The sequence below is a fragment of the Myiozetetes cayanensis genome, unplaced genomic scaffold (genome assembly GCF_022539395.1).
Source record: "Myiozetetes cayanensis isolate MyiCay16 unplaced genomic scaffold, myiCay2020 scf6-25, whole genome shotgun sequence".
In the NCBI taxonomy this organism is placed as follows: Eukaryota; Metazoa; Chordata; class Aves; order Passeriformes; family Tyrannidae; genus Myiozetetes; species Myiozetetes cayanensis.
In genome coordinates, this window is record NW_026087853.1 from 32,171,345 (window position 1) to 32,189,219 (window position 17,875).

Here is a 17,875-nt window from a genome sequence, read left to right on the forward strand (position 1 = left end):
AGATGAAGAAGAATTAGCTCCTTGTGACTTCATCCAAACCCTCCAGGTGTGCCAGAGAAAATAATATATAGCTTACTGAAAAATAAAAGTATATTTTCTTAGGCAGAGATAAATTAAAAACTGTTGCAGTCTTCACATTTTTATTTGGGTGATTTTTTTTCCAGAACAAATTTAGATTAAAACAAACTAAGCAAATTTTTTGCTGGCATTCAATTTAAATTATATTAGAAGAATTTTAACTAGGATACTAGTGTTCAAAAACACTTGCTGAACGTGTGGTAACTACAATAAAATGTAGTTTTTAAAAACTGTTTACTGTGGATTGTTTAAAAGTCTGTTTCAATGCCCTTTAAAGGAATGCTGATGAAAGATGAAGTATTGTTGTCTTTGGGAATAGAAATGCTCTCCTGCTCAGCTGGCTTGCTTCCTTATACTAGCTTGTACTGCAGAGTTCCCTCTGTGATATGATGCTCATATCCTCAGACATTTTTATAGCAACTCTGCTGAATTAGTTCCTGCATCAGCCACTGAAACATTGATTCCAGTGCACCTCCCAGGCAAGGCTGAAATTACAAACATTTTTACAGGATATCCTCACAGTTATCTAAACATTTTACTTTAACACTTGGAGTGATGCCCTCCCCTCATTCATTTCAAGTCTTCTTTTTAACTAGAAGCAGCTGGTGAGATTCCTTGGCTATCACAGTCTAAGGAATGTGTATTGGCTCTCCATTTTTTTATATATGTTTGGGTTCATATTAAAATGTAGCAACCATTGTTGATATGATATTCTGTAATTTAAGTGCACTGGCTGAAGGACAGATAATTGCATAAATGTGACTGATTCCTGATCTCTAATTCTCTAAAAGGAATGTGTGCTAAACAAAAATCATCTAAAGCTTCTCTTGCATCAAAGTTTCAAGTAGATTGATCGATATGGCTTGGCTTTCAGGCCTTACTTAAATACAAAGGTGATGAAAGGGATTTTAACCAATTGATAACTGTAGCTAATGTGGTCCTTCCCTGTAAATTTTCTGTGCTTCAACTCATGCTGCTGCTACTTAAAACCTGTAATTGTAATAGCAATACTGTAATACCTAGTGGTGAAAGGGTGTCTGTGCTTAAAACCAAACTCTTGTGTGTGTAGTCTCAAAAATCAGTTTGATTTTTGAGTGTGTCTGTTTTAAGGTTTCTTTTTGGCAGTACTAGGTGATTTGAGGAGGTATGCTTCATTTTGGAGTTTAATTTCCCTGGAGAGGCTTGCTTTTACCTACTAGCATCAGAATGAACCCATCACTCTGTTTCTAGTGCTTAAAGTCACTCAGCTGGTTTTTTGCCCTCTTAGTATTTAAGATTTCGTCATCTCCTTTCCCAGAAGCAGCGACAATGTGGGATTGTATTTAAAGACCCGCTATAGTAGTAATGAACTTACAATTATCTGGACACAGAGCCCAGCATTCATTTACAATCTCTGCAAAATCTACAGTGGATAAAGAACAGCAGAGTGTAGAAAAATATTGATCTCAGAAACTGGTGATCTCATCAAACAATGGATTTTTGTGGTTTTTCTGTTTAATCAAAGTCGTACTGGAGCCTTAACTACAGGGGGCTTTCAGTGAGCACAGGTGAGAGCTTAGAATTGGCAAGCTGCTCTGGATCACTGAATGGTGTTGGCATTGAAATATGGTAATAGGGAGTTAACACCAATGAAAAAACACATACTGCATAGCAGAGTGTAGTCTCTGGGGCAGATAAAATCTGTTTTATGTATATATGTGGATCATATTGAACATTCAGTCTTTACAGGATAGAAGCAATTATCCTTGTGATTTCCAAGGGAGACCTGGTTTAACCAAAGTAATGATGATTCCTAAGCAGTCATTTACATCTGAGAGCTCCTGAGCTCTGGACTTCGTTTTCAGCTCTGAAGGCCATTGGTGACACTTGAATGTCAACTGTTAATCTTCTAATTCTTCTCTATTTTAGAAGGTAGCACAAAGATGAAAGAGAACTAGGTGTCTCTAGGGAAGATCTTGTGAGTGAGGGAGAGAGTAGAGAACCTCAAATTTGAAAGGTAATAATGATGTCAAAAAAATAAAATGCAAGCATAATGCAATGCTGGGTCTAAAAAGCTGATTGTTCTTCAGTGGATGAGTCTGACTGCAAGGCACAAATCCAAGAATAACTCCAAGTTGCTCTCTGTGGGTTGCATTCTATCTTTTCATGTCTGTCTTCTCCTGTGATAGCTGAAGGAGCAAAATTGGAGGTCTGATGGGTTGAGGATAAAAGTACAATTACGTAAAATGAATGTTATGTTACTAATCTTTTTTCTTCCAGATAACTAGCCCACCAGGTTGCGGCAAAACTCAATTTTGTATTATGCTGAGTGTTCTGGCTACACTGCCTGTAAGCATGGGAGGACTAGATGGGGCAGTTATATACATTGACACAGAGTCTGCATTCAGTGCTGAAAGGTAAGATGCAAAAATCTAAAATACACACAGCTTCTTAGCTAGCACCTTTTGTCTTGGAACCTTCAATTATTTTCTGAGCAATAATGATGTAATTTTAGATACCTGTGGTAGTTATTAACCATTCCTCTTGTATATGCAGTTATTCCATAGATGTTGAAATTAATGTAATAGAATGGTTTGCTTCTTAATTTGATGATGTTGCAGATTACAGTTTTGGATTTGGCAAGGTGGATGGCATGCTCTTTAATTTATAAATGTAATTATCAGCCTTGTATCTGAAGTCTTTCTTTGCAGTTTAGTTTGTGGAGTTAATAGGAAGGTTTTGAGGATGTAAAGGCCCATCATTTTGACTACAAAGGAAATGGAGATTTTTTTTTGGTGAACAGTAAGACTAACATAGCTAATTTTCCTTCAGATTTCTTTTCTACTTCTGTTGAGTGGGACCCTGTGTCCTCCTGCACTCCTCGTTTTCTTCTGAGCCAGCTCACATTTCTCCTATATCCTTATATTACCTTCCCTCTATAACATCTCTGGTTTTTCTAATATCTGCTGCTTGGCCCATGCGACCAAAACTGCTCAGCCATGTACTTAATGGTGTGTTCTAAATGGACAGGAGAGATTATGTGCTGTATTTGCTTGAGAGAACAGGTGTATGCATGTGTTGATTGCCACTCTTCCCCATGCTGAGTGATTAACTGTTGAAATAATCCTGCAGTGTTTCATTAAAGGTAGCTCTAATTTGCTGTACTTAACTACCAACTTTTCTAAACAATAGGATTTAATATTTTTTGAAATTTCTATTCCTTTGCCCCTGTTGTTTGGAATGAGCATGTTCAAAAGTTCTTAAGGATCTGGAGGAGGACAAGAAGTACAGTAGTCACATGCTCGTTTGTGTAGAAAAATGGGCAGAAAAATATTCTTTGAAAGAATTCAGATGATTTAGTAATTATAACCATGACCTGAATCTGGAGTATCAAAGCAAACCTGTTTGCATTGTTTATTCATTTGAAGTTATGGATGAGAAAGTTATGTTTTTTATTAACTTAATTTTTATTAACTTAATTTCCCAAAAGTTTGAAGTGTAATATGTCAAAGAAAAAAGCTTCAAGCAATGGCTCTGCAAAGTATGGTGCTTCCCCCCTTACACAACACTTAGGTTTCATTTCAGATCCCTGAAATGTAAATAGTAAAAAAGGGTAGGACCCAATGAGTGAGTTAAGACTTGTTGTTTAGAAGTGAATGCTAAAGAAAAGGAAATCAGGTGAACATGAAAATGAAACTGCTGAAAATACAATATTACATAGAAAGGAAATGTGGTGAAAATAACATTATTACTAAGGATGAGTATATTTGTCTATTAAATCATATATAGTATTACTCAGTTGGAAATGATAGATAAACACAATTTCAGGAGACTGACTGCATCTTATACTTTCTGTGTTGCAATCTCTAAGGAGCTGAATCAGCAGAGTGAGGGAGGTGCATATCCACTTTTACTTTGTATATGTTTGACTAGATTCTGGGTCCAGTTCTGGGGTCTCAGTATGAGGAATACAGGACAAACTGCAGGAAGTTCAGCGAAGGACTACCAAGGTGGTTGGGAGCAGCAGCACTGGCCGTTTGTGGAGAGACTGAGGACTTGCTCAGTCTAGAGGAGAGAAGGCTTTGGGGAATCTCACAGAAGCTTTCTCTTGCCAATAAGGAGGCCATGGAGAAGATGGCACGGTGATGTGTGGCAGGGGGACAGCAGGCATAGATTGAAATCCATTTCTGTGCTGATATATGGAGAAACTTTCTAATTCCTGACTGTTTTTATGGTGAAATAAAGGTTGTCCAGAGAATTGGTGCTGCCTCCATCTTTGGAGGCTTCCAAAATAGGTAAAAGACTCAAGTAACTTGTTCTGACTCAGTAGCTGGCACTATTTTGAACAATTTATTGGCCTGGAAGTCTCATGCGTTCTCTTTCTAACCTGAATTTTCTTAAGATTCTGTAGTCCTGTATTATTAATAGATGGCAAATAGAAGATATTTTGGTTTTATTGTTGTTCTAAACACCTCAGATAAGAAGGCAAATCATAGAATATTCATTTAATAGCATCTTCGATATCACCTGGGGAGTCTTTCTGCTGTGCCTTCTGCAACCGGACTTGTCTATCTCACATTGGCCTTTTTAGCCATCAGCGCGCTTGCAGCAAGCGTGGGTAGAGCCCTTCTCAAATCTTCGTTCGCGAAGCCTAGCCATGATGAACTTAAAGGGCTTGACTGAGACATTTAGCTGGCATTATTTTTATAAGAGAAAGCTGCAACAGTGCAGGTTGTGTCTGTCGTTCCTCTTTATCAGAACATGGACGGTAGGGCAGGTAGATGAAAAGGTTGTATTAAGTCTGGAAATCAAAATTGTTCTCATCAGTTTTGTTGTAGCCAACTGTTAACTGAAAACATACTGGACATACTCAGAAAGTCTGAAAAGAATTTTTTAGGTTGTTTTTTTTTCGCTAGTTGCACTTATTGCTTGTGAAAAGCAGTAATTACCAATTTCTGTGAACCAAAGCTGAGAACAGATTATCTGGATAGATAATAGATCTGCCCTCGTTGCAGAAAACCTGTTCTGTGGAGTTTTTGGTCTCATCATGGCAAACAGGATTTAGATAGTAATGAACTTTGAACCCGCATGGAGCTCCTGAAAGTAGTGCTGCAATCTTGGCAAGATTTTCATGGATCCCTTTATGTTATTCTATCTAATGTTGTTCTTTGTGATGTGCATGCCCGTTAGGAGGCACAGTGAAATCTCATTTCCTGCAGACTGTTGAATGGCAGCTCACTGTTGCCCAAATGGTTTGCATGATTAACTGTGCAGGCGGGCAGACAAAATCCTGTCTCTGGAAGCTTCTGCAGGACAAGTTTACATGTAATAAGTAATGTATTTGATGAACGAGATTCAGGCTATTAAAATGAAATGGTTTGCTCAGGGTAAGTATATTAACACTCAAGCTTAGTGCTTCTATTTTTTAAACCAAATACAATGGATTTTAATTTTTTTTCCTAAAATAGCTTTGCCATTATGTATTTTAATGAAAGGGGTCTAAATGAAAAGCACTGAGATAATAACAGTAAGTTGTGCCCACAAGTATAATCCATTACAAGCCACTCAAGCTATAGGTAGTGGGATATGCCTGCTTTAAATACAAACAATTAAGCATTTTCTGTTATTAAAAAAAGAAAACTTTCATTATGGAAAAAATTTCAGTGTGCAAATTATAAGTTTCAAAGTTAAATTCTTGGATCGTCTCTTTAAGGACCTAGATAAAATTGCCTTGTGTTCAGAGGAGTGGAAATTCTTTCCAGTGACTTTGTAGGAGTTCGTAGGCAGTCAGCATTTCTAAAATGCATACTATTTAGTTTCCCCAATAATTTGATGTATAAAATATAATTTAACTGAAAATTGTTTATTTTTACATCTGTGTGAGCTTTTTCAAGTCATAATTTCTGAATATGGAAGTATTTTGACAACAAGTAATAAATATCCAGCTTCCTCTGACTTCTTTCAGTGTTATCACCTGTTATCTGATACGCTTCCTTAGTCTGCTCTGATAATAAAGAGTGGAATGCTTAGCAATTGTAATTCAAGGTTTTGAAGGCTTATGAATTTGCTAATAAGGTAATGGAGAGCATTTAATCACAGAATCCCACGTTCAGTTGTATCAGTAAAGCAGCCATGTAAATGCTCTAGTAATTTTGTCAAGTCATGCCATTTGTACCTGGATGTATGTTCAGTTGTAGTTGCCTGGCAGCTGGAGCCTCAGTCACTTTGTGACACAATACTGTTTGGTTTTTGGTTTTTTCACAATGTTCTAAAAAGTAGATTTTCGTAAAATTTTATAAGCCATTTTTACCAACAGGTAACTGGTAAAACAGAAACAGTCACCCATCCAAATGACCTTATTCATGTTTTTAAGGAGAGATTATCTGTGAAAAGATTTTCACTTTGTCAGGTATAGTTTCCATACATGTACTGCTTGTGTAAGTACTTGTAGTACTTACAAGCCCCTCAAACTGGGCTCTGTTCTTTGCAGTCCTGCTCCCAGGTTGGCTGAATCTTCTGTTTCTGATCAGCTTGTTAAATTAAAGGTGAAAGGGAAGATGATTTGTGTTGGAGAATACTTTTGTTTAAATGAAAATAGTATTTAGATATAACAATTAGAATAGGAGAATGTTTGATCATTGAGTGGAACCTCTTGTATAAAATTTGAACTTAGCATTGAGTAACTAAACTTTGCAGTTTCCTTCTAGAGGAGATATTCTCTTTCTTTGTGTACAGACACATAATATCATTCCTTTGTGTGCCACTGACTGAGCATCACTGAGAAGAGAACCTAACTGTTCTGACTTCCAGTTTTTCAGTCTGACTGATAAAGTGTGCTTTTCCTTTTTAAAAGTTTTCCAGTATTACTTCGTATCTGCTTATGGTTCAGAGGTTTGCTGTGTTTGCTTCATGAATATTTGATGACTTATTATCCTACATTATTCTTTTTGCTGTGATATACCTTCTGGTTTTGCCTTTTTCTTTTCTTTTTTTTTTTTTTTTTTAATAGGTTGATTGAGATAGCAGGAAACAGATTCCCTACTTATTTTGACTCAGATGAAAAGGTGTTCTGCATGACCCGTAGCATTCACCTCTATCGAGAGCTGACCTGTTGCAGTGTACTCAAGAGGTATTCTTTCCCAGAGTTTAAAATAAAAATACAACACCACTTTGACTTGATTGTCTATAACAATATTTGTTTTATATCAAAGTTTTATGAAGAGTAATTAATTTATTTGAGACCTTTTCATGTGGATAACAGCATGGTCTCCAGCAAAGTAGCACTGCAGAAAGATTGACATTGCTCTTTTCATTTCATAGCATGTGACTAATCCGGTTGATGTTTTTTAATTTCTGACAATTTCTATGTGATCTGATCCCTGTAAGCATTTAAAGAGGAGTGTTTATGAGACAGGTCGTCTCTTGGATTGTGGAGGGATCACAGTATAAGAGTTGTATTGTCCATGAAAGAGGATCTTGTTCCTCCAAAGCCCAGTTTCCTTCTAGGAAGACAGGAACCCTTCCAGCAGTGGGAGAAAGGAATTTTTTAACAGTCATCAGCTTGAATCCTGTTGTTGGCAGTGTTGTATTGTCATGCTGTTACCTTATGTTAATTTTTGAACATATTTTGCAATGAAAATTAAGTTATATTTGGCATCATATTCTGTGTTTTATGTTAGTGGGAGAATTCTTCTAAGGATAATTTTATCTTCTAGTACATCTTTGTCGGAGAACAGCTACTAGCATATTGTAGAAACATGAAATGTCTTGGAAGCTACCTTAAAGATCATCTACTTCCAACCCCCCTACCATGGTCAGGAACACCACCCAGTAGATCAGATTGCTCAGGGTCCTGCCCAGCCTGGCCTTGAACACTTCCAGGCATGGGCCATCCACAACTTTTCTGGGCAACCTGTGCCAGCGCCTCACTACTCTCTGAGTAAAGAATTTCTTGCTAATAAGTAATCTAAATCTCTCTTCTCTTAGTTTTTCCCCTTGTCTATGACTATCTGCTCATGTAAAAAGTCACTCCGCCTCTTATAAATGAGCCCCCTTTAAGTGCTGGAAAGGCTGCAGTGAGGTCTCTCTGGAGCTGCCTTTTGTCCAGGCTGAAGAAGGCCCAGCTCTCTCAGCCTGTCTTTGTAGGAGATGTGCTCTGGCCCTTTGAGCATCGTTGTGACCGTTCTCTGGAGGACTTCCTCTGGTCCGTGTCTTTTTTGTGAGGACCCCAGAGCTGAATGTAGTACTGTAGGTGGGGTCTCATGGGAGCAGAGTAGAGGGCAAGAGTCGCCTTCCTTGACCTGCTGGCCACACCTCTCGCTGCAACCCAGGATATGGTTGGCTTTCTGTGCTGCAAGTGCACACTGCTGGCTCATGCCCAGCTTTTTGTCCTCAGATCTCCAAGTCCTGCTCTGCAGAGCTGCTCTCAATTACACTTTCTTCAGACTGTACTCGTCTCTGGGACCACCCTGATCCTGGCGCAGCTCCTTGCGCTTCGACTTGTTTAACTTCGTTAGGTTCTCACGGGCCCACTTCTCAAGTTTGTCCAGGTCCTTCTGGATGGCATCCATCCTTATTAACAAATTAGGTTTGGAGGTACACAAAAATGGATTTGACCTGCATACATAGACACCAAGGAATCTGGAGCTGACCGTGGTTCACATCTACTGTGAGCTAAAAGGCACAGTTTCCATGCCCACTTTACTTGCCATCTGCCATTCAGGGGTGGTAAGGCATAGTCTTGCTAACTAGAGATTCTTCAAAATCCTCTCTTTTGGAGAGATTCTGCCTTGGGTTATGTGGTCCGGTGAGCCTCAGATTCCTTTCCAAATTCTTCAATACATGTAGATGTTAATGGAGGTGGTGTGTGAGGAGGGAAAAAGAGGGGCTGAGTTTCAGCTAATTAAAGGATTCCTTTTATTTAAACAATTTCAAAGTTATGAAATGGTTCTATTGTGTAAATAGTGCTACCAGTGACTGTCTTCTTTTTTTCTTTTTTTAGGATTATGTCTTTGGAAGAAGAAATTATTTCAAAGAAAGTTAAACTCATAATAATTGACTCTGTTGCTTCAGTTGTCAGAAAGGAGTTTGACACAAAACTTCAAGGCAATCTGGCAGAGAGAAGTAACTTTTTGACTAGAGGAGCATCAGTGTTGAAGTATTTGGCAGAGGAGTTCTCAATACCAGTAAGTTCTTCCTCCTTGCTTAAGTTTTTGCCTTAAGAGTATGAAGTCATAAAATTGAAAAAGAATGAAAATGACAGGAAGATGAAAACCAGAAAGTTATTCTAGCAGAAATCTTCAAGCAGGTACCAGTTGAAATATATTTGGGAAATGACAGAACACTAATGGCTTTGCTTATTGCTTTTTGTGTGTGGGGTTTTGTTTATTTGTTCTGTTGTTTGTTTTTTTTCAAATGTAGGACTTGAAAACAGGGACAAGATTCTCCAGCTGTTTCAGTGCTTTGGTATTTGTTTGTTTTCTTGTTTTTCTTGAATATTATATTTTATTTGTTGCCATTAAATATTGTTTAACCCTGGTGATTCCTTTCTATTGCAGTGTCACTCTAACTAGTCCATACTCTGGCTAGTTGAAGATCTTTTTTTGTGTCTGTCCCCTTAACTCAAGTTAATAGAATCTCAAAAGGCCTAATACTCCGGAACACCTTAAATTCCTTTTGCGGCTGATAATGTATGCTCATTTATGCAGAAAGGAGGATAACAGCTCAGCAAATCCTTGTTTGTGGATTTGCCCATAAAATGAAAAGGAATACATGGACACCCAGGGGGCAGGGACTGGGTAGAACTGATTGAAAACTGCTTTAGGCTGTATAAATGTTCTTGTGTGTGTGTTCATCCATGAGGGATCATATCAAAAGGTGCCATTGAAACTCAACTCCTGAAAGTATTTCCTGGTATGGGTAACCTACTCATCACTCCAGTGTAAGAGAGACACTGAGGTAAGAATATGAGGAAGACTGGTGGGGCCTTTTCACTCTGACACTCCTGAGGTCACAGAAACTATGACACCAGAAATAGGAGGTGTGGAACTGGTTGATATAATTTAAGAGGAGTAGATTTCCTTCTGCCATGTGACTTCTAAAAACTTTTGATGGAGAAGATTAAACGCTGTGTAAGTAAGTGCCTTTAAAGTTCAGGAACAAAAACCAGCGTCCTCGTCAGTGCAATTAATAATGTTTGCAGTGCTTTAAAAAGCCAGGAAGAAACTGTGTGTAAGTATGTGCACTCTGATGTTTTGAGAAAATACTGTGCAGCCCTTTGAAAAAGGGGAGAAGTTTTATGAGAAGATACTATTTTTCTCTATTTTCTTCTCCTTTAGACAGCTCCTACCCTCTCCCTCCACCTTCACTTAAATGGTGAAGCTGAGCTGGATTTGAATGTCTGACAGTTCAGGCTGCTGTCCTGCTTAGTCAAAGTGACAGTGTTGATATGCACAAAAGTCTTAAAATTGGACAGTGTGGTCCTAATTTTCTCTACGTAAGAAGAAAATTAACCTTGAACATCTAAAGGCTTCCATTATATTAGAGCTGATATGTTTGCTTTAAGACGTCTGCAGTATCTGATGCGCTGATCTGTTACTGTTTTTGACTGTGAACACTTTGGTAAGGAGTTCTAGAATTTTGGGCAAGAACCTGTGCTGTGGTCACAGCCTTCGTCTTGTTGAACTGGTCCCTGAAAGGTCTTGCCTTTTAAATAAAATCTTTATAGAGCTGTATAATGACATGTAAATACACAGATGGAAAGCTTGCATATTTTTTAAGCACCTATTGGTGAGGTTTATCAATTTATTCAATGAAAACCTAACTCTGTTTTCATTTATCATCATCTTTAATAAACACTGCTTGTTGGTTGGTTCTGGAGTATTTTAAAGATTTGCTAAATTTTATGTTACAAAATAAAAGTCCTATTAGCTGAGAATTGTAGGAGGGCCTTGGCTAGAGATTTGCACTCCTGCAAACATGGATCCCTAAGCAAGACTGTGTATGTGCGAAATCCAACATCAGTGTTATGCATCTGCAAGTGTTGCACACACCACAAAGCAGTCTGCTGTTACATCCATTGCAACAGAATCTTAGTGGTTCTCATAATAAATAATTGTGTTGTAATTATTTCAGATGTTTTTACCTACCTAGAAAGTAATAAATTTGGGACTAAGAATATTAATAAGCCCACAAAGTGATTTCGATAATTAATAAATTCTTCATAGCAGAATCAGTGCAATTAAATACTAAGTTGGGCAACAAGTTTGGAGTTGATGAGTGATAGGATTTGGATTTGAACTTGAAGTCAATTGTTTTGGCTGTAGCTAAAGGTCTGGTGAGTAGTTGAGCAAGGGAATTGACAATTAGGAGGTATCAGCTATAGCTGTTACTGGAGCAGTACATCTGGTACTGACAGTCCAGGGAGGATGGTGAAAAATCAGCTTCCAGAGAACAGTCTTGAAAATGACGGGGGAGAGTGGTCTTAGTAATGAAGACATAAGGTGCTTACTTTGTTTAGCTTAGCTAAGGAAATTTGAAGGGCTTCTTCATTAGTCAATATGCACCTACTTGGCAAAGAGGTATTTGATAAAAGCTTCTCTTCAGCTGACACAGGTGTACCACAGTTCTGTGGTTGGAAGGGGAATTAAGCAAGTTCAGACTTCAAATAGTGGGTGTGTTCTTACTGGAGTAATTAATCATTGGAATGCATTACTATGCATAAATAGCTTATCACTGAGTATTTTTTTGTGGGCATTTCCCCACCCCCATTTCTTAAAAAGCAAATGGGTTCAAGTAAAGTTAAATTTTGGGAAACCCTGTAGTACCATATTGTGCTGGAGTTTAAAGGATTTCAGTACTGTTTTTTCTATTGGTGTTATAAAATCTGTTTTTAATTATGTATATTTCATATCTTATCGATATCGTATTTCATGATGTGAGGTTATAGAATTTGACCTGTAAAAGTGACTAGCACTCATAGTTTTCACCAGCTCAAGGGGAGCTGTTTCGAACCGAAGTAGCTCTGTCTGGTCTGAGGTATTTGGAAAACAGTTGACCTTAATTGCATCAAAACTGATGGTCATTGTTCAGTAACCTCTCTACACCTCTGTTTTCAGTCTGTAAAATGGAATAACAGAGCTGTTTAGTGAGAGGATGCTGTGAGGATAGAGTCATTACTAGTGAGAAAGCACTTGTACTGAGTCCAGGAACAAGATACAGATGCTCCTTGGAAAGTAGCAATTGCCATCCTCAGTGTAAAATTTAAATAAGTTGTAGTAAATTAAACTTAATGCATCTTTTGAGATGAAAAAAAATATTAAACTTATTGATTGAATGGTACCATCTTAGTCAGTGAATGAAGCCTGTGAAAGTGGTGTGTGATTTTCATTTTTTGCTTGATTTAATGTTTTTGTTTTTTGTTATGTGTGGACATTAGTAAAACATAAGCTGTTTCTCAGAAAGTGAAGTATGATACCTGATCTCCTTTTTTTATTTGTTTTCTTCCATGTAACTTAACAGTAAGCCTGGTTTCATCCTAGGCATTATAAATGATACCAGAGCAAGAGGCAGCGCAAGGTTTGGATCACTTATGGTGTACTGGCAATCTACCTGAAAGCCATACTGATGCCTAAACAGTCGCTGAAGCTTCTGCCTCCATGGGGCACTATGTAGCAGTGCCCCATTTTCTCTTTTCCTGCACAGAGCTGTGACCAAAACATACTTTTTTTTCTGCCAGGTTTGGTTGGAACTAGGCAGTCAGATCAAAAGTGACTGCTGGAAACTGAGAAGGACAGCTTGATTATTAATCAAACAAAATTAGCTTTCTTTTACTCTCCAATGCTTTTGTTTTCTATGCTAAAAAATCAAGAAGCCCACAAGTTCCACAGGTAATATTTTTCCCCCTTTAGATGCCACATGCTCCACTTAAAAACTAAAAATTTACTTGATATTTTTAATATGAAAGCAATTAAATCTGTCACAGTCAATTTTCATTTTTTTTTTAGTGTCAGTGTTTCACAATCACTTCACATTGTGCTCTGTAAACTCTATCCCCAACCTTTTCATTTACTTTAGAAAGCCAGACGTTTAGCTAAATGTATATTTGATTTTAGATTAAGTTTTTTCTTCTCTTCTCAAAATCTGTTTATATGCACAAATTACTTGACATCTGCAGTGCCTTTTCTGCTGTCTTTGGTTAAGTGTGTTTAATTGCATTGTCTCAGCTTCCTGCAGTAAAGTGTCCCTTGATTGAAGTGCTGTTTTTGGCACAGAGGGAATATTCAAATTGTTATTTTCTCCCATTTAGACTCGTTCTTGTTTCTGTTTTATTCTGTTTCTACATAGATGGTTTCTTTGCACCTTTGCTATTGCTGTTCTGATATTTGAAAATATTAGTTTATGGAGAGCTAAACGCACTTCAAAATCAAAGATTTCTGAAGAAAAGTTGTTTAGATACCAGTTCTCTTTCAATTGATAAACAGGTATGTAGATAGTTTGGAAAAAATGGATGGTTGATTTGTTACATATATAACAGCACTGTATGCTGACTTTTCCAAAACTATGGGGACACATCAGACTTTCAGATGAATTTGTCTGGACTGTAAGCTACTGAAATGCATAATTCATTTTTATACTTTGCTATTAAAAGGTATGTTTAATACGAGTGTTAGAGAAACAGTAATTGAATTATCTTTGCAAGTTGTTTAAATCTAGAATAAGGAAAACTTATCTGCAAAGCTTAGAGAACTTAGCACAAACAAAATTTTCCATTTTGAAGTTTTCTAAAAAGAGAAATCTCTTCTATGTTATGCCACATTGAAACATGTATTTCTTTAATGAGAAGTTAACCTTATCAGAAGGAAACATTTTGGAACTGAGTTACCAGAATTTTCCTAGCCATGTTTAGGCCAGATGTGGTTCAAACCATTTCTAGTGGTAAGAATTTAGTGGAAAGTATGGGTTCTTTCCTGTTAAGCTGCTGATGTTTATGTATAGTGTCTTGTCACTCAAGTTTCAAGTGTACCTTGTGTTTGTGTGTGTGTGAACTTGAATACCCTCCCCAACTGCTAATAGAAGCATCTTTTTATTTCTACATAATCACACTGAACTCCTGGCCATCTTCTTGCTGTGAAAGCTTGAGGTTTACGTAATAATGTAATTCTTCTTTCAGTCTGGGACTGCTACTTGCTTTGTTCCTTTGCTTCTGCCTTCCATATGAGTAGCTTTTATGCTTTTTCGTTTTCCTGAAGTTTTTATATTTCTCTAGGGAGCAGCATGAAAGTTAAAACAGTATGTGAATGATTAGAAGACATGGGGCTTTTGAACCTGCAGAATTTTATTAAGGTAATTTACTAGCTTCTTGGAGAAACTGAGTTGTCTCTGATCAGCTCAATAGGATGAAAAGATACAAATGTCTTATGCTAATCATACTGTGAACATAATCCAAAGGAGCATAAATATTTAGAATAAAGTAGATATTGCAGAATTTGCTGACTTTATTCTCTGTATGAAACAAAGAATCTTTGAGTAGCCCTAACTTTGTTTTAAGCCATGGAAAACAGCAGTTAATTTGTTTCCTAAGTGAGGGAGATTATTTCCAAAACTAACTTTCTTCTAATAAAAGACAATGCTTGTTCTCTTCAAGATGTTTTGCTTCCCCTGCACCAAAGTTCATGTTGGTGTTCATGTCCTCATTAAATGATGAACTTAACAATGTTAGAAAATGATGTTTGTGCTAGCTGTATCAGAATTTTTGCTTTCAAACACACTGTATTTTGGTATAAAATCTAACCTTGTTCAGTGTGCTTCATCAGTTTAAGTAACAAATAGTTTGTGAAATGAGGGTGGTGAGGCACTGGAGCAGGTTACCCAGAGAAGTTGCAATGCCCCCTCCCTGCCGTGTTCAAGGCCAGGTTGCATGAGCAACCTGCCCTAATGGAACGTGTCCCTGCCTCTGGCAGGCGAGTTGGAACTAGGTGATTTTTAAGGTCCATTCCAACTCAAACCATTCTATGATGTTAAGATTTCCTGCTGTGTTATACTTAGCTGTACTTTCATGCCTACAACTGAGTCTATAGCTTTGGGGTTTTTAGTTAAATATTATAGTGTTACTCTTTGTTTTCTTACAAATAGTGGCTTAAAAAATAAGTGTCAGAATTTCACATACATGTGAATGTTGCTGTTTATAAAGTGTGATTTGGAATGAATTAAAAATTGGGTTGTTGTTTACATGGGAAACCAAAATGGTTAAAGGGGACTTATAGAGCAGCATTCTTTCTTTGCCATTGCTAAAACTTCATGAACCCAGTTTCTGTTGGCAGATTGTTTATATTTCAATTATCCTTCCACTCTACAGTACTGAGCAAAAAATACTTTTGATAAAAGGGAGTCAATTCAGCTGTTAAATGCTATTAGAGTGGCAAAGTTAGATGATTTTGTCTTTTTGTATACAGTTGTTTAAAATTATCCTCGGAAGGCACAACTTTGTTTTAGTTTAAAATGAGTGTTTAAAACATAATTTTAACTGTCTTCAATACTGCTGTCATTTGTGTTCTATTTTATACGTGTCTGGAGAATATATGTTTCTGCAGTTTATGGCGCAACACAGTGTTCCTTTTGGACCATCTGTGCTCATAAAATGTTTAATACTGCTGAGGAAAAGGAATGAGAAATGGTAGGGCAATGTTTCCTGTTTTCATGTGGTGGTGAAGTATAGAAAAGGAGGTAGTTTTAAGTTATATGATACTTGAATTCAGTTTGCTTTTTCTTTTAAAGTATTCCACTTTTTCCATTTTACAGTGCAAGTGACTTTGCCAAAAGCTATCATTCTGCACAATTACACATATGAAATTATGTAGAAGGAATGGACCAGGATTAACATAGGAGAGGGACTTGAGAGGAGTGAGATTTTATTACCAGATTTGTTTTTGATCTGCTATATGATTATGTACAATATGTGCTGTAAAGGAGGGCAGACACTTTTCCTAATATCTGCCTCGACTTGAATTTCTGAAAGACTTCTTCCAAAATAAATAAACAGTTTCTTGTGTCTTGTGTCTTTATATGTCTTGTCTAAACTCCCAATACAAGATGTGCTGTTTTGACTATGTCAAAAACTGCCTGAACCTTTAGGCCAGTAATTTATTTGTGACTGCTGAAAAGTAGTTATATTTTGAGTATGCATTTCTTCTGTATTTTTTTGTGTGCTACCTCATTGTTCTTTGATTTTATTTAAACTGTAGGTTCTTTAGGAATATTTCTGCATTTGTGTAATGTGTAGCTGAAAGTGATTCTAGTCTTTAGACAGGATAGCAGTGCAAAGAATAGTTGACCACATTACAAGTTGTTAGAAAAATCTTACCTGTACGAGCTGAGGGATTTGATTTCCAGATACCCTATGGTTTGTTTGCTGTATGGTTACTCAGCCCCAGGATTTCTGGGAATAATGAGGACCTGCTCTGCAATTGTTACTCCTAAATAGTATTGTACCAGTCCCTCTGAGGCATAAAGGGGTGAGGATAAAACAAAATTAAGATTGAGCAATGCATATGTCTCTTACAGTATAAATTTGCACAGAGATCAAAAGTAAAACCTTACTTTCTTGGAGACTGGTGGTAGAGATGATGGTATCAATTCCCTCTTTGTGTTGTTTGCAGGATTGCTTTGTGAGAATATTGCACTTGTGTGGAACCAGGTACGCTGTTGGGGCTGCTTTTTGATGCAGTATGATCTAGAAGCAGTCTGCTTGCTGCTGTTAACTACACAACCTGCCTTTTGCAGTGTGCAGAATTTCCTCTCTTTCCACTTGTAGTTGGATGGTAATAACAGACAGACTAAAGCGTTGCAGCTAGATGGTTGATGATCCTGTGCTGCCTTGAAAATAGGAGTATCTAGGTTTACAGACAAGCTTTTCACTGTGCACTTTTTCTTCTACTTTAGAGGCTCTTGTGCATTAGGAGAGGTTTATGTTTTGCTCTGGTTTCGCTACTCGTTTTTGTTTGGAATTGGAATCTGTGAGCTATAACATATGGTGTCCTGAGCAACTTCATTCTGATTTTTCTACAAGAAGACTCCATCTTCTCTGTTGAGAACTAGTATGTTTTGTATCACTGTTCTCTGAAGTTTCAGCTATGTGTTGATGTATTCACCCTAATTTTCTCTTTAAAGAATAAAATCCATCAAGCATTTTTATTCATTTGGCAGAAGTTTGATATAATCAAACTGAGGGAGATCCATTCCAAATATGGATTCCAGGGAGAGTCTACATTACTTCAGTAACCTCATCAAAACTGTCACATTTTCACTTGCTAAATGCATAGCTATATCACATTTGAGAATATAGTATTTCTGTTGTAATATACTAGGTAAATAAAATTGATTTAAAGGATTTTATTGAATATGACTGAGCAGTCATCTGCAAAGTTTTAATTAGACAGGAAATAGTGAGATGCAGGTTTTTGTTGGTGAGACTACATCTGAGCTCCTCCTGGCATTGTAATGAAAACAGTCATACTTGGGCAGTGAGTATGAAGCTTTTGAGGAGGCCTTGGGTACAGAGCATATGCACAGAACTAGTATATTGTGTATTGGAGCAGGTATACTCGGTTCTTCAGTTTTTGTGATGGAAGCTGAGTGGAGCTGTGAGAAGCAAAAAGAGGCTGCTGCAACACTGTGAAGCCTGCTCCTGCTTCTCATGTTTTGGAAGAGCAGATTGACAATAGTAAGGGATATAGTTACTGCCTAGAGATATTGTTTGGGATGGGCAGCAACACTTACTGCCATGTCCCTTTTTCCAGGTGGCTTAAGGGAGTCACAGTAG

General features: G+C 37.3%; 1 protein-coding gene across 5 annotated transcripts in view; it reads left to right on the forward strand.

The window, feature by feature from the left end:
* The window catches only part of RAD51B (RAD51 paralog B), a 421,512-nt gene that overhangs the window by 47,020 nt on the left and 356,617 nt on the right, over positions 1-17,875 (forward strand). For all 5 annotated transcript variants that reach the window (XR_007631421.1, XM_050335167.1, XM_050335170.1 and 2 more), the window contains exons 5-7: positions 2,338-2,474; positions 7,067-7,186; positions 9,059-9,242. Coding sequence is in view for 4 of the 5 variants with exons in the window: in XM_050335167.1 (XP_050191124.1) it covers positions 2,338-2,474; positions 7,067-7,186; positions 9,059-9,242 (441 nt within the window). In the remaining variant the exon portion in view is untranslated. The remainder of the gene's footprint in view (positions 1-2,337; positions 2,475-7,066; positions 7,187-9,058; positions 9,243-17,875) is intronic.